General features: G+C 42.7%; 1 protein-coding gene across 1 annotated transcript in view; it reads right to left on the bottom strand.

Moving 5' to 3' along the window:
• Cfap58 (cilia and flagella associated protein 58) overlaps positions 1-17779 on the bottom strand; it is a 105860-nt gene that overhangs the window by 67328 nt on the left and 20753 nt on the right. Inside the window, exons 9-11 of the mRNA XM_023567349.2 lie at positions 15203-15394; positions 3648-3809; positions 2923-3069 (exon numbers count right to left, since the gene is read on the bottom strand). Of these exons, the coding sequence (XP_023423117.1) occupies positions 2923-3069; positions 3648-3809; positions 15203-15394 (501 nt within the window). The remainder of the gene's footprint in view (positions 1-2922; positions 3070-3647; positions 3810-15202; positions 15395-17779) is intronic.

Below are 17779 nucleotides of genomic sequence, written 5' to 3'. Positions count from 1 at the left end.
CTGGAGTACACTAAGTGAAGGGATATGGTACCCTGAAGCCGTCCCCAATGTGATGCTGAGCTATAGACTAGGAAATTTGCTACTGAATAATTCACCAAGAATCACAGCACTGTCATATAGATATGGGGTGACCTGGAAATGATAAGACAAAGTCAGGGGCTTCATAGGACTGCAACATAGGCTGTGAACAAGATGACTATCAGTGTGGCTGAAACAGGCTGGGACAGAATCGGCAGAACAACACAGATGTGGCCGCTTCTCCAGAGGATTATTGACATTCTGTCATAGCCATAATGTACGGACAACATCTGGACTGCCAGGGAGTCAAGAAAGGCTGGGAGCAACTGGAAAAAGAGAAGTAACATGGGAAGAACAAGAAGTTCCAGCTGGGGGTGATGAAAAAGGCTGGGGATAACCCACAGTTGTTTGTCTCAGGGTTTGAGGAATAAATTGCCGTGTCCTGGCAAGAACCACCTCATGGCCTATCAAGCAGACAAGGGCTCGCCCCTCCGGCAGGGATCTACTCCCAGATTGTAGCCCACAATAATAAGATAAATGTCTCTTGGAGCAAAGTTACTAGAAACTCTGCCCTTTTCCCCAGGGTGTTGATTTTCAAACTTCAGAGGCATGAAATTCGGAGGCCAATGTGAAATGTGATTCAGATTCTTAGGCTATAAAAGTCAAGGGGCTGAAACTCAATATTTGAGTTGTCATATTTTTCTAAAGAATATCAAATGAGCTTGATGAGAGGCCACAATTATCCAGTTGGGACACCACTGCAAGTCACCCTCGGGTAACCTCAAATAATAAACCAAGCAGGCATCCTGGCTCTGCACCTTGTTCTTCCCTTAACGGAAAAGGCTGGGAGAAAAAGCATTAATAGTTACACAGTTAAACCAAAGCAAAGCCTATAATCAATGACCTACTGCCATCCAGACCCAAGATTCCTTGTTTGGAGCTCACTGTCCAGAGCAGAAGCCTTACAATCACCCTTCAGTTCCACCAGCTGCCAATTCTGCTGGCCCAGGGCTACATACCAGGACCCTAATCACCCTTAGCTTCATCTCACTGGGATGCTTCTTTGGAGCTATAGGTGCAGATGCCTGATGACGGAGAGCACAATGAGAACAAATATTAACTGAGGTCACATGCTAAGGAACTGGGGTTAAGTGATGTTGTGTTTAAAGCATTGCTTAATTTACAGTAGTGGTTTGAAGAAGATGCTTAGTTACACCCTGGTCTCCACTATGGTTAATAGTTATTCTGGGTAGAACATCAGTTGGGAGATAAGGAGCCAGTGTCATCCTCCAAGGGCAAGAGATGGCACACCAAGCAGACTGCACTGGAGGCACTAACATGGCACCAGAACACCCTGGCACAGCAATGTGTATGACACACTTCTGATTTATTCAGCAGTGGATAAGCCCATCCTACCACAAGATGCCCACCCTTGTCACAAACTGCCTCCCATAAAACTTTCATACAAGGGGAACCAGGCAAAGATGAGGAGTATTTTCAAATTTTAGAAAATGTATGTAGAGCTCTCTATATATAAATAAATATTAATGCAGAATTTTCTATGCTTTTTCCATAAGTTGGAGTAAGAGAGACAAAAGTCTCCAGTATATACATCAATTACTGTGTCTTTTTTGTAAAAGCACTTTTGTTAAGTTTAATCTCTCTCAAACCAAATGTACCTTAAATTAATTTAATGTAGTACTTCTATTTCCATGAAATCCTATCACTGGGTTGCCAAAGCCATTATTAAATTGAGAGTGCATATTTCAATCCATGGCATCTTAGAATCAAGGAAATGTGGCATTAAATCTGTCCAAAGCTCGATATACATTTTCAAAATCAGGACTATCTTTGAAAGCTAATATGTGTGAAACCAAGAGGCCCGGGCTCTCTCTGTGTTACAAACAGTCCTACAGATGGCTCTTAGGCATCCATTAGTATCCTGCAGAATAAAAGTGCTGTCCTTCTCTGAGTTCCCTTCTGAATTCTTTGCTCACTTGAGGTAGAGTGGAATCTACTGGACTGAAGGGGGAAAAGGAAAGGACACCAGGACTGATGATATGAGGAGTAAGGCACCTGTGCTTAGGGGATTTGAAAAGGTGTAATTGTCCGCTATGTATTCTTAGAATGAGTCCTTGTGTTAGCAGACATAGTGTCCTCTAACCAAGCAAGCTCAAAAGAGTACCTCTAGCCAGATGTGGGGGTGCCCGCCCATCATCCCAGCACTCCGGGAGCTTGAAGCAGAAGACCACAAGTTTGAACCCAACGTGGGGAACTGAGTGACTTAATGAGATCATATAGCCACATAAAAATAAAAAAGGCCACGAGTGCAGCTCAGTGCAAAGGTCCCAGACAAGAATAAGACAGAGTGGTGTGCCTTCGGGGCGTCTCTGTGGAGACAGAGGCCGTCACTGGGGAAGGGCTGGCTGCAAAGGGCTTTGGTCCACAGAGGCAAGTGACCTCAGAATTCTGCTGAAGGCAAAAAGCAAGGGAGGACGGAGCTCTGACACTGTGGGAAGCGAAGCTGTGTGCACGCACGTGAAGGAGCAACGATTAGGAGGAGGAGGTGCCACTTGTTAATGGCGCAGAGAGGAGTTGGGAGTATGGGGATGTCCCTAAGGGCTGGACTTGTGAATGCCAGGGGACAGTGGTGAGTCTGGGAGCACAAAGACGTGGACTCCGCCAGTCCGCTAGGCGGCCTCGTAGGTGAGCCCAGGGCGGTGCATCGCCACCTCTCCCTTCCCGTTCTCCTGGGAGCCTGGCCTGTAAGGAACCCAAGCAACACAGCAGCGCTCCCCTCCTGCACCTCCCGGGGGCGGGCTGGGAAACAGCAGTCCAGGTCTGGGACCTCCCTGGCTCCCGCAGCCCTGCTGCCCCGTAGGAAGGGCTAGGTAACATCTCTACCTTCAGGGTTTCTTTTTCCTTTTCTATTCGCTGCTGCTCCAAATTGAGCTTCACCAGGGCAGACTCTTTGGCAGAGATCTCTTCTTTCAGTTGATCTACTTGATGGGTCATAATCTTTAACTTTCTCTTCATTTCTGTGATTTCATCCTAACAAGATGAAAGGCGGAACAACAGAGAGTCCGTTAAGTGAGCATCGCTGTCCCTATAGAAGCGCAATACATTCTCAAGAGGTTTTAAGAGACACTTTCTGAAAAGAAGCTTCACCTGAACCATTATGACTGGGCTAATCCTTTATTTCCTGTGTCCATCAACCCCAAAATGTCTTTAGCAGTAACTCAAACTAGTCCTTGAGATACTGCAGACCCTACCTAATGACTGCCTCACACACACTGTGACCCTCACTTTACTAAAGGGACTAAAAGCACACACATAACTTTCAGAGCAATGTTCTGCAGTTACAACACTGCTACCCTCTGAGCCTTGGTAGTCAGCAGCAATTTTATAACCTACACTGAAGAGAAAGCCGATTCTACATAATTATTAAAAATAAGACTATGATCTCCACATCCAGTCACCTGACAGTCCTACAAAAATTGATCCTTTTCAGATGAATTGCATATGCTTTCTTTCTTGATCTATCCTAAATCCTGCCTTTAGGATAACAGAAACTGCTTTAGACCCAGGCTGGAGAGGAACCAAGGTGTAAACACAAAGGTATTGTTTACCTGCGCCTCGACCAGATTTTTGCTACACAGATTCCGGTCTGACCTCACAGCTTCATACAGGTTCTGTTGATGTTTTAATTTAGTCTCCAATTCAGCTATTTTTTTCTTGTAGTGAAAAATCTGCATTTCACGGACTTTTATATCTTCCATGTTCATAAGGAGCTAGAGGAGAAAGAATTCGGATGTGGTTAAAAAGCCCATCGGCCCTGATGGACTCAGGACAAATAGAGATTTTACCCGAGAGCGGCTGCCCTGGGACTGAAATCACCAAAGTACAACACAGAAATTCAGCTGGCTGATTATGTGCAAGCATGTATTTATCTGTGCCACAGTTCTGTGCAATTACAGAGGCTCAATGTGAATATTTTGTGATCACAAAAAAGAGAAAAAAAAGAAAGAGATTCTTTCAATTCTGGAAACTCCTCCTGACCACTGCCCCCCCTCAAAAAAAAACCATAGGCTTAAATGAATATTAACACAAAGAAAGAAAAGAAAACTTAAGAAAAGTGATCTGTTTAGACTACTGGCTGCTTTATCGAGTTGATCATGAGAAAGAAAAACAGCCTGACACCCTGGACAGTATCCACCACGACTCTGTCTCACCAGTGCCAGTCGTAAAAAAGCAATCAATCTATGTGGCCTATCAAAAAGTATGGTGCATACTTAACCAGTGTGCGGTCTGCTTTTTATTGTTTTCAACATTTCCTTGGTTCACATTTGCAGTACATAAAGATTATAGTTATGGCAGGGAGTTGGTGCCTGTGCACAGCACGTCTTAATTCTTCCTCTTGTGTCCTACGCCCCCCCTCCCTGTCTGCCCCTTCCCACTCTTGGTCCCCTTCTTACTTATAAAAGCTCTATTTCCATTTTCCCCTTCTTCCTCTTCTTCTTCTCCATTTCCTCTCCATTTCCTCCTTTCTCCCTCCCCCCATCTCTTGTTTCCTTCCCATTTGAGAAAGATCTCCCTATTTCCTACTATCTGTCTTTTATTTTACAATGTATATTTTGGGTTTCTCATATAAAAGAAACCATGTAATATTTAAATTCATGTGTCTAATTTATTCCACTTAACATTATGGTCTTAAGATGCATCCATTTCACTATGAACACCTCAAGTTTATCCTTCTTTATGGCAGAGTAGTACTTCATTGTATATAAACTCCACCTTTTCTTTATCCATTTATCTGGGACACAGGCTGTTTCCAAGATCTAGCTGTTATACACTGTGCTGCTGGGTGTACATGTCCTGCCAAAGCAAGCACAAACCATGCTGTTATAAACAGGGGTATGAATGCATTCCTGTAATACGGTGGCTTTAACTCTCTCAGGGAGATCCCTAGAATACCTGTGTCAAGTGGGATTTCTATTTTTAGTTTTTTGAGGAATCTCCATACTGATTTCAATAGGGGTTGTACTAGTTTATATATTCCCACTAACAAAGCAAAAGGGTTTCTTTTTTCCCCACATCCTGGCCAGGATTTGTTATTATTTGATTTCTTGATGATAGCCATTCTTTCTGCAGTAAGATGGTATCTCAGTGTTTCTGTTTTTGTTTCATTTTATTTTATTTTGTAGAGAAATGGTCTCACTGTGGAGTCCAGGCTGATCTTGAACTCACTACACAGCCCAGGCGGGCCTACAGCAGTTCTCCTGCCTCAGCCTCCCAAGTGCTCGGATTACAGGCATGTGCTACCACATCAACGTCATTTTAATTTTCATTTCTCTAATGGCCAGCGATGTTGAATACTTTTTCGTGTATTTCCTGGCTGTTTGGACTTTTTCTGAGAAGTGTCTGTTCATCGCAGCTGCCCATCCTTTTTCCTAGATCTTTTTCATTTTAGGGGGTCTAGTATTCTGGAGTTTACTGTATATTCCTCAAATGGAGAAACTGGCAAATATTTTTGTCCTGTTCTGTAGGTTGTCTCTTCATTCTGTTGATTGTTGCCTTTGTTGTGCAGAAGCTTTTTAACTTCTTGATCCTCAGCATTATTTCTCGTGCCATTGAGATTCTATTCAGAAAGTCTTTGTGGATGCCTATATCTTCAAGAGTTTTACCTGGGGGCTGGGGATTTAGCTCAGCAGCATAAGCACCTGCCTTGCAAGCAGGCAGTCGTGAGTTTGATCCCCGGTACCGATAAAAAGGAAAAAGACCAAAAAAAAAAAAAAAAAAGAGTTTTACCTATTTTATTTTCCAGCATATTAAATGAAATATTTTTTAAATTTATTACATTAACCCCCTCACCACAAACACAATCCTCCATCACTCTTGCCACTTTCAAAACAGTTCTACAAGTCTTCTTTTCTCAGAGTCTTTAGTTGTGCTATTATGTTTGCCTCTGTGTCCTAAATTGAACCAAAATGTTGGCTTTTCATGGTCATGTTGAGTTTGGGGAAGATTCAGAAGCTCCACGGTGCCAGACCCAGTGGATCCAGTGGATAAGAACACCCATGACATTTCCGTGGCCCTGCTTTTCCATGCAACAGCACTCGGCAGCAGAGTTTACCATGTTTTATCCCACCTTGCAAAGACATTCACAGAAAAGTGCTTCCAGAACTGCTTTAGGAGGCATCAAGATGGCATAAGTGTGTTTAAGCAAGGGGAAGTATTCTGAGAGGACTCACTGGCAATATGTCTTTGATTGTAAGAAAAGCTTAAATTTTTAAACAATTTTTGATCACAGTTCTTCTGGGAAGGAGAAGAGGCCAACTCGACCACCTCCTTTTTTGCAAGGATGAAAACCCAGGGCCTGAACATCCAGTGTGCGTCAGAGTTTATCAACAAGCGAGTCACAGCCCAGAAATTATGCAATCAGGACTCTTAGCTGCCTCCTCCACAGAAACTGATTTTTTAGGACAAATGTCTTTTTAAAACTTCCTTAAGAAAAACTTGAGTCAGTAAACAAATCAATAAAACTAGGATGTAAACAACAGCCATAACATGTAAAGAGAAAATGCTTAAGATTTCTGGCATTTTAGTAGATTTCTTTGAAATAATGCTTATAGTGGAAGGTAACAGAGCAACGTGAAAAGGAATAGAAGGCTAAAGATATGTGTGGGAGATGGGGACCACTCTGGAAGATTCCTCACGGAAGTGATACTTAGCCCAGAACTAAAGGTCTGGAAAAGGACCTCAAATTTCGCCCTGCTGGTGTTCAGTTTGTTTCTTTGGGCTACTTGTGAGTAACACGTCCCCACATAACTACGGTACAAGAACCCCTTCCCACACTTGTTGGCTTAGCATTCCAGAAAATACCCTTTGAGACCGTGGGGAGAGCTCAGTGGTAGAGCACTTGGCTTGCATGATCCTTGGCACCATCAAAATGCTTTTCAAAAATAATAAATACTAAAAACGAGTCTGGGAAGCCTTGTTCTAATGCTCATGCGTTGGAGCCCGTGAGGGCTGTTGTTTAGAATATCACCCTTGATATCTTTATGTGAGCATCTTTCAGAGTCTCCTTACAGCTATCTGAGGAAAGATGGGCTTACATTCCTTTCAGTATGAATTATTTTACACTACTCTTCTTACTGGATCAATTGGCTAGATATACTTAGTAATACATTTTTCCTCTTAAAATAGTTTAATTTCTTTATACTTAGAACCACATGGCCTAATTTAAAATGCATTCATAAATGTGGAAGGTGCATTTCTTTTCTTCATTTACTTGAGTTTTCTCTGTCCCTTTAACCTTAACCAACCCATCTACATACACTATAATTTGGTTAATCTTAACAGTCTAGTATGTGCCCATCCATATTTTTCCTTGACTTGGCATATATTGAATCTATAAACATAATAATAATAATAATCATGTACTCTTTATATATATGGCACTTTACATGTACCAGATTTAACTCTCCAAGTTCCTATAAGATATGTATTATCCCCCCAATTTTACATGAAAGAAAACAAAGTTTTAAAAAACAGTAATATTTATGGTCATTTACATAGTTAGTATACAAGATTTGGCTTCCCTTTGTTTTTATTTTGCTTTTGATTTTTAGATTTTGTTTTTATTTTTTAGGCAAAGGAGGTCTTGTTACACATACTTTAATGTATTTTGCTTCTTCCCACTCAAGAACACCTTGTGGTAAGCATGTGAAATGGCTTTAATTCGCTCTCTTTCCATGCTGTATAACACCACACCGTGAACGCACCATCACTCATGCAACCGGGACTCTCCCTGCGCAGGCGCTGCGGTCCGCCTTCCTGGCTCCGCAGCTGCAGTAAATATTTCCCACTGTGTTCCCTGAAACCTGTGCTTTCACTTCTGTGGGACAGATTCCCGCGAGCAGAAGAGCTGGCTCGGAAGGCGCACATATTTCTAACTTTAATGGATATTGCTGGATTGCTTTCTGAAATGGCTGTCACACTTGATATTTCCACAGTGCAAGTTCTCATCACAGAAACCTGCCCTTGCTGGTTCGGGATAACTTGGGTTATACTGGATGATTCTTTTCATGTTCTGTTGAATTTGGTCTAATGAAATTTCTGTAGGATGCTGCATACATATGCCTAAGTGATACAGGCCCATAGCTTTCTTTTTAGTTCTATTTTAATATCTAAGTTTCTTCTAGCTTCATAAAGCGAAGTACCTTTCTGTTCACTCATTCACTCACTCATCCATTCAATCATTCACTCATTCAATGAACATGTACTAGACAGGCAAGATGGTGCATGCCCATAACCCCAGCCTGCAGGAGGCTGAGGCAGAAGGATCACTGTGAGTTCAAGGCCAGCCTGGGCTGCAGAGTGAGTCCAGGCCAGTCTGAGTTACACAGGGAGACCCTGTCTCAAAAAACTAAATACAGTCAATGAACATGTACTGAGGATCTATTGGTGGCAGATGTGGTAAAAGCCTGATTATTATAAAAAATAAAACAGATGCTTCCTCTCAGGCTTATCTCTGCAGAGTGACCCCAGCATGGAAGGGATGATCAGTGAGCAGAGGAAGCTGGTTACTGGGATAGCACAGGAGATACAAAACCCAAAAGGTTCGTGGATAGGCTCTGGGGATGACCCTTCTGCTCTTACTCGAGTATTTAACATTAGAAGCTTTCCTCCCAACCAAAGACCCCTCCCAGGCCCGGAATCTATATACATCCTACCACCATAGAAGCAAAGAGTTACATCAGCAGAGCAAGGCCCATCAGGATTCCCCCTAATTATACAAAGTATGTAAGCAACAGTCTTTCAAAATTCACACATGCAAAAAAAATTATACAGCTATGCATTATATAATTATGTAACATGAGAATTATCTGATTCTTCCTATTTGAAGGAACTTAATTCTAAAGTCATTAGGCCTTTGGTCAATGTCAAATAAGTCCTCTCCGACTTTTCTAGGTGGATGTGCCTCCAAAAGATTGACCCACTTCATCCAAGTTTTAAACGGCTGCAGTTAGACTTACATGAAGTATTTTACAGGCTGTTCCTGTCGTTTTATTATTACTTTCTATCATCCAGTTAGTGTGGAAAGAAAGTGATCCACAGTAAGAATATTTCTCTCTATATGGACCCAGTGGTAAATGACTAGGGGAGGTGTTTGGGGCCTGTGAAGAGTAAGATTAGCAAATCAAAGGCAAGGAGATCCAGAGAGGCATGAATGGATCTGAAATTTTTAAAAACAACACTCCTTCTTCAACATTTCTTTAATCCACATAGCAGGATCCTTAAAAACAAGTAGCCAGCAGCCTTTTAAAATATCAACACTGGTAATTAAAATGTATCCTAGGAATAAACGTGAAACTGAAATAATTTCCATTACTGGGCCTTTTACTTGTTTGGTTTCTCTGTGTGTGTGTGTGTGTTTTTAAGGAAGAGCACTACCTTAGCCTAATAGTTTGTCCTTTTATAGATAAGCCATTACCCTCTTTGGGATCAGTAAGGTGAGTAGACTGAAAATACTTTGAATAGCAACACCAGCATTCAGAGTATCACGAAGCACATGAGAGAAAGGAAAACACAGCTTGTTCTACCATGTTCAGAGATGCTATAACAAGGATAATTCTTTGCACCACACAGAATAATGCCCCAGAGAAAGGATGTAGGCAAGGACATTTCTTTTTTGAGCACCCAGTTAGCATGGGCCATCTTTCTTCACACTACAGAACACAAAACCACAAACTTGCTACTGAATGTCTGAAGCTGAGCAGAGAAAGAACCTATCATGATACCAAGAGGATCAAGGGAATTAAAGTAACAGGGAAAACATACCAAGTTAAAACTAAAGGAGAAGCCAATTTACAAAGGGATTTATGTCCAAATATTGGGGGAGTCAATTTATTTTGATAGCAATCACTTAAACCCATGTCATTCAGAAGTTCAAATCCTGAAAATTTATAAAAGGTGTGGAGTTAGCCAACAGCCAATCAACTCATCAGCAAGTTGTGCCCTATTATAACTGGCATGTCAGAGAATGTGGCAGCCCAGCTATGGCGCCAGGGCTTAGTTAATTGATTATACTTTTAGAGATCCCACAAGATACCTCAATGCATGAGGTAAGTCACACATACAGCCAGAGATCCCCTAGACTTTGTAGGTCTGCTTCAGAAGGACCAGAAAATGCTTATGATGCATTATACGAATACAGAGCCAGTTTAAAGCCTACTCCTACCTTTTGTTTTTCTGTTCACACAAACCTGTCAGTAGAAATAGGAATGAGGTATAAATCAATAATGCAGGCTGGAAACTGCAGCCCAGCCAAGATATCATAGAGACCAGAAATGGATAACAAAGCAAGTCACTGAATTTGGAATCCTTCTACTTACAGTTGACAAAATATCAGCACAATAAAAGTCACAAATAAGTTTTTCTGACCCACTGTCAGTGATTTGAATATGCCAATGATTTGAATGCCTTTACTTTCATAATTAAACTGAAAATCTCACTGTAAAAACTAGAGAATACTTGCATTCCAGGCATGCAAACTTTGTCTCCCCATTTTCCTTGTTTTCTCACTTTATTTTTGATCCCTCATCTAGAGAGGATTACCTATGCTTTGACTGACTTAACTGTGATATCCAGCATTTAGTATCCTAATCATATAAGAAATGCTAATAGGTTAGTATCTTCCGCCAGTGCCTTTCCTATTGAAAGACACTTTATATAAAATTCAAGCTAACATCAAAGAAACAGGATCTTTATTTCATTATGATGGTAACTAGCTAGTGGACAATATTTCTTTAATCAACCCTTGCCGTCCTTGCTTATTTCAAAGCCTTTGAAAGCACATTATTATTCATTTCTTGAATCTCTGTGTATAACGCTAAGCAATTTATGATTAAGGGATTTCATTGTAAAAAAATGTCCATTGACATGTAAAGTGTCTGGGAGGTGATCGCCAGAAGTTTAATGATTAGAATCAAAAAGTAGTCATCCTAAAAGGAAACAAATGCATGAAGTGCAAAAATGTTCCAGGGATTTAACCATTAACTAGAAACAGTTCCACCTGGGGCTCCTGCAGGTTCAGAAAAGATTAAAGATGATGGGCCACAACCTAGGACCCTCACAGCTCCATGTTTCTGAATAGTAACATTTGGATGGCAGCAAAGAAAAAATCATAAGGGTAAAAAAAAGCTAAGATCCCAAAGTGAATTACTACAGGGTTTGAGGAATGTTTACTCCCTGCCCTCCTCCCTTGTCCTCAGGGGAGCAGCGTGCTTTCCGGTGCTGCTGAGAGGCCATCCGGCTGAGACCTGCTGTGCAGGACCCCTGCTGAGCGCTGGGAGAGTGGAGGACCTGAACCACCTCGCGTTGGTGGGCGCACATGGCCCTCCTGACTGCCTCCATGAGCAGGCACCAGCCTTGGAGGGAGGTTTAGAACTGGGCCTGGCCACAGCCCAGAAATTCAGCCCAGCAAGCCCTGCCTACATCAGCTGCACCTCAGTCAACTGCAGACCCGTGAGCAAGAACTCAGTGCTTGTATGTGTGTGCGTGTGTGTGTGTGTGTGTGTGTGTGTGTGTGTGTGTGTGTGTGTGGCTGAGGTTTCGTGTTTGTGCCACAGCATCCTTGTGGCAAATATAGATTGAAACAAACATTAGAAATGGCTGGGGATGCAGCCCCTTCACATCCTGCTCAAAGGAGGAGCTTCTCTGTCATCTGCAAAGGCCAGGTTAATAAAACCCAGCATAAGTCTTTTAGCAACTAACATATACTTTTCTTTCTGTAAGCCAGAAAGAGCCAGATGGCATATGTTCCTGCTGTTTGTGCAGCCCAGAAAATAGACCTTGATGAAGTTACTGTCAGCTGGAAATACTGCAGATAATCCAGATTCATGAATTACATGAATTTGAAGGAAAGGCAGACCCACAGTGCTAAGCACTATACATACGTTATTGAACATCTCAATTCAGATACATAAGGAGAGCCTCTCACTAGTTAATTCAGATGTCCAATTAAGCGATTCACCTATCCTTTGCAAAATATCTGAGCACTTGTTTAGGAATGAGGAGCTCAAAATTGAGTGAGACTTATCCCCAACAAGTCAGTAGGTAGATGGAGACAGACATGCAAACAACAGTGAGCTAAGACAGAACTCCTTGGCTTCCAGAAGGAGGAGCCAAGTCTAGAGAATAGAGGTCACTTTTAATAAAGATCCTTGAGAAACATGGAATTTTATTTGGCTTGAATCAAGGCCACACTGTTATTAATGTTGCTTTTTTAATGAGTATACTATAGTAACACATATCCATTTTAGAAAATTTCAAAAACACCAAATAAAACCATAAAAGGAGGATATTAAAACCATCTGTATCCCTACCAACCAGACATAACCATTATTAAGGTGTTACCCTATTTTCTTCTATTCTTTTCTCCTATTTCAAAATAAGAAACTGCGAGATTTCTGTTTTCTTTTTTCCTTTCCTAAATTTTCTTCATCATTATAGATAAAGCACACACAATGAAGTTTCCTTCTGGGGAAGTTTTATAGACAGTCTCTTACTACTGACCTTACCCGTAACTTAGCCAGTTGCTATATACAGTTCCTCATCTCCAGAAAATATTTTCTCATTGCATGTTTGATATAGGACTCAGTCCCACCATTAGAAACTGACTCTACACTGGTCTCTTTTCTGTCTCCTAGCCATGACTTGCCTCAAGCCTCATTACCCCATGCTGTAGGCATGAAATTGTCTTCATATGCTGCAATGTTAGAAAGAACGTAAGGAAGCACTTCCATGAAGGCCTGAGGGGTGACACAGCTTTATAATGATAAAACGCAGTGGGATTGCAGAGTAAGCTATAACTGTGGTGCCCTGGAGCCTAGAAGGAGAGAGTACTCACCTGCTCGCTGGGGAAGAAGACGCTGCAAAAGATGAGGTCACTCGTTCAAGTACCAAGGCACATCTCCCCCAGGCCCTGCTCCAGCACATGGACATGGCCATGCACCTGCCTGTGGACAGTGGAGTAAGAGCAGGCAGGCCTTAAGCCCTCCTCCTCATCAGCTGAAGCTAAGGAGGGTCACAAGTTTCCACTATGTCACTACTTTCCTTGGTCAATAGAGCAGAATATATCAATAGTCTTTGTGGAGCCAAGAGGACATGAAGCAAGGCCACAGTTGACTCCCGTGGCCATCTAGGTGAACAAACAAAAGGACATTAATCTCACAGCTGTCAGCCATGGGGACACAAGAGTCAACTTGCTGAAGTCAAGCTGACGAGGGCAGAGACTTACTCCTGACTCCAGCGCGCAAGGTCTGAACAAGTCCTGAAGTCCGCACATCAACTCCATGGGCTCCAGAAACAATTAAGTCGGAAGCAAGTCACTTCTGTGACTCACCCTCAAGGGATGCGAATGACATCAGGACACCAGGCCTGCCAGGGCTGGAAGGAGCACAGACACCAGCTCTCCTCCTCCTGCTTCTATGAACCCTTGCTCTGCATCTGCTTAGTCTAAGTAGAAAGAAACTGGTTTGTGCCACTGATGTTTGCTTCCCGGTTACTTTATGTGTGCAATCCAAAGAGTGACTGTCTTCTGGTCATCTTCTTTAAAATGTCACTCCAAAAACCAACATGAAGCACAAACGTGAAAAAGCATTCAGATACACTCTAGAATTCACTATGGGTTTCATTGACAAGGAGGAGGCTTACACTGACCAGAACACAACAATTTTGCTAGGGAAAAAATTATTAAATGATTCCTTTCCTCAAACTTTCTTCTCAGCCTCACAGCCAGAAATTCTGTCCTTTCCCATTGCCAACCTCATCCCTGGACCTGTGCTTTACACCACCCAAGGGTGCTTCAGAGAGCTTAACTTTCATACGTAACATAGACAGTGTGCTAAACACAAACCCACAAGGTCCTTCCTACTCACTGAGCCTCCTTCTCAAGAGATTTATAAGGAGAGATCCAGAATTCAGTCATTCAACACACCAGTGCTGGAGTTTTAGTTATTATTATTTTTATTAGTCACAATCTTGTCACTTGGACAAAATATTCAAATCCCTAACTTAAAGGAGGTATCTTGATTAACTTTTCTCATTACTGAGACAAAATACCCAACACTCTGAGTTAGGGAGAAAAGCTTTACTTAGCTCACAGTTTGTAGAGGTTTCAGTCTATAATTGGCTGGCTCCAAGGCTGGGTGGCACATAGCAGACAGGCACCACAAAAGAGAAACAATTCATGGGAGTAGAAGACAGCAACAGCAAGCAAGGGGAGGGGAAGACATGCCTCTGTCTGTCCCTTATCTGATATCCAGTCTACTGGGGTTAGGGTGGTGCCAAGACAACTGGTGGACTGACTCAGCAATCACCCGCTCTTAATCCCAGTACCCTTAACCCTAGCATTGAGCCATGAGTCAGTCACACTCTAGATTCAGCCACCTCCAAAAAACCCTCATCTAGAACTGCATGAGGCTTTGAGGGGACATCCAGATACAAACCATAACAGGAGGAGAGACTTATTTGGGCTCACATTTCAGAGGATGCAGTCCATGGAGGTTGGTTGCAAGCAGAATCAGTAAACGAGACATGGTGGAGGAAAACTGCTACACAACCCACGGCACCCAAGAAGCAGAGAGAGAAAGGGAAAAGCCCAAGACAAGAATACACCCTCCAGGTGACGCCTCCAGTGACCACGTCCAACCAGGCCCCACCTCCTAATGCCACATTCAGCCAAGAATCCACTGATGAGTGTAGCACCCCCGTGATCCAACCATATCTCAATACACAAAACTTTGGGAGATCAAAAATGAAACAAACAAAAAGAAATGTGAGGTCATTTAATTGGGTGCCGCTCTTCTAATAACTGGTTATCAGCCTTAGTTTGCAACACAAGAGCTTCAGTGACAGATGTGGGGTGAGAATAAAGGGTTAAGAGATGGCATCACCTGCAGCCCTGGTATTGTCACACAGGGGCCAGGAGAACAAGAACGGAGCAGACAGGAAGCACTATCCACTTCAAAATGTGGTCCAGGACCAGCCCTGGGGCAGCTTGTATTCCGTCAGTATCATTCCTCTGAAGGCTGCGTGCAAACCAGTCTGAACACACAGTCCTTACAGCAATGCAGAGGAGAGCACACACCTCACACCCCTGCAGCCATATGCGCCTCACCTTCTGGGTGTAGTCACTGGCTTCACTGATGTACCGATCACGCTCCTTCTCCAGCTGAAAGATGATCTTTCTCTGCTTCTGGGCCTCCTCCTTGTAGTTCTGGATTTCTTCTTCCAGATTCCGCTTGGTTTGTTCATGGAGCTTTACCAGGTCTACCTGCTTCTGGGTTGCGTTAATGGCCTTAAGCATGTTCTGAAAACAAGGACAGTAAGGCCATCACATCCTTCTCAATGTCTGAGGGTTTGGGTTACTCAAAGTTTACCCACTACCTTAACCATAAAATAATCACATGCCTTCTCTTTTGTGTGAATAAAAATGATATTCTTTACAGATTATTAAGAATCTATTATGTTAATTTTGCACAAGGCATTTTATTTATTTTTTAATTTTATTCATTTATTTATTATTCATTTTGAACATAAGATCTTACCACGTGTCCAGGTTGGCCATTAACTTGCCAGGTAGCCCCAGGTGGCCTTGAACTCTCAGTCCTCCCACTTCAGCCTCCTCAGTGCTGGGGTTACAGACAAGCACACTTTAAACACACTGGTAAATCCACTAAGCAACCACGGTGTCCCTAGGAAGTAGGCTCTGCCTTGCTCCTGTCCCAGGAGTGGGAAGTGGAGAGTGGTAGTTAAGCTACTCTCCGACAAATTTATAAAACAAGGCAGCGGCAGAGCCAGGACAGAACCCACGACTGGCTGGTCCCGAAGTCTACCCCTTTCCACCTTCGCCACAGCTCTGGCTTCTCTCTGATGAGATTAGAACAATGGAAACTCCTTCTATAATTTGGCCTATGACTACAAAACAAGACAAAATCAGTTTAATAAAAACACAGATACCTAGAATTAACATAGGACCCAGCAAGTCCACTCCTGGGTATAAACCTGGAAGAAATGAAAGCCGCACCTGGTAGGAGACTGCTCATCATTGCATTTTTCACAAACACCAAAAACAGAAACAATCCACATGCCCACAGGCAGAAGAACACATCTACAGAAACAGGTGGGTCCTTTCAGCATGAAAGGACAAAAAAGGCTGTGAAGCACTTGAAGAATGCCACCACACTGATAGCACCTGAAAACATCATCCTAGCGAAAGATCCCAGGCACCAAAGGTCACATGGCGGATGACCCTGTTAATATGAAAGCCCAGAGTTGCCAAATCCACAGATGCAGAAGCAGTTTAGTAGTTGCCCTGGGTAGGAGGGGAGAGAAATGAGCAGCGATTGCTGAAGGCGAGTTTGTTTTCTTTGGGATGATGGGAACCAGATAATGGTGAGAATGGCAAAAGGTTGTGAATGTATTACATGCCACTCAAGATGTTTGTGATATGTAGAGATAGATAGATAGATAGATAGATAGATAGATAGATAGATAGATACAGATAGATAGATAGATAGATAGATAGGTAGACAGACAGACAGATGTCCACATTTAAAAGTTTTTAACCTAGTGGTTTTTTTAAGCAGATACCACACCCCAAACCCAGTCTCACTGATTCAGTGTTTCTAGAATGGGATCCATCACCTGCACTACTGATGTCTGATGACAAAATGAAAGGCCAAGCTGGCCACCCAACACCTTCCAACACATGGCAGGAACAACGGTTCTACCTGGCAACCATGCTCAATAGGATGGCTCCATCCCCTGGTCACAACCGAATAGACCCTGCGGCCCTCCCTGGGACTTCTGAAATAGGGCCTTTCAGTGTGTGTGTGTGTGTGTGTGTGTGTGTGTGTGTGTGTGTGTGTGTATGTGTGTGCGCACACTTGTGCTTTCTGAGGTCAAACCCAGGGCCTCGTGCATACTAAGTAGGCCTTCTACCACTAGCCCTTGGCCACTATGCCTTCACACTCAGATTTCTGCAACTTAGTAGAAGACATGAACTTGGGAGCAGATGGTGATAATTGTGTTTCCGCCAGATGGATAAGAAAACGGTTTTCACAGAAAGAGGAACGGACTGGACACCCAACAGGAAGTCTGGCCATGGAGAACAAAGTCTTCCACCCAGCAGTGCCAGGTCATGCTCCTGCCACTCCCCAGGGCCCAGCTGAACCACAAAGTACCTTCAGGTTCCTTCTCAAATCCCAAAGGAACTCACACATGGCTAGCTCTGAGAACCACTGTTCCATCAGCAGATGAGATGGCCAGGGAACACTGCTCGGGTGATGAGGTATAAAACCAGTTTGATTTTCAGCAATTGGGTAAGCATTTGTTGTAGAAAAGACAAGGTCACTTCACATGACACTGAAAGGATCACAGTGTATTCATGTTGCAGCCTATCGAAACATGTTATTCACACTTTCGAAGAAGATAGTTTTTCAAATCAGTGGGGAAAAAATTTATTACCAATAAAGGTTGATTGCAAAACTGCAGAGGCCAGTACTGCACTAGTCAGTAAGAATGCAATGACCAGGAAAACTTTTAAAAATTAAAAGGTATATCCTGCCCTAAAGGAAGAACAGGCATTAATTAAACCAAATAAATGTAAAAGTAGGGTTGTACCACCTGACCCCTTGAGGTTAAAAAAAAAAACTATTAGTTGTTCACCAGTATAATGCGAATATAAATGAGT

Source organism: Cavia porcellus, unplaced genomic scaffold (genome assembly GCF_034190915.1).
Source record: "Cavia porcellus strain 051 isolate PalLab524CR breed Dunkin Hartley unplaced genomic scaffold, mCavPor4.1 scaffold_2, whole genome shotgun sequence".
Classification (NCBI taxonomy): domain Eukaryota; kingdom Metazoa; phylum Chordata; class Mammalia; order Rodentia; family Caviidae; genus Cavia; species Cavia porcellus.
The sequence above is the reverse complement of the archived record's forward strand: the minus strand, read 5'-3'. Positions and strand labels throughout refer to the sequence as shown.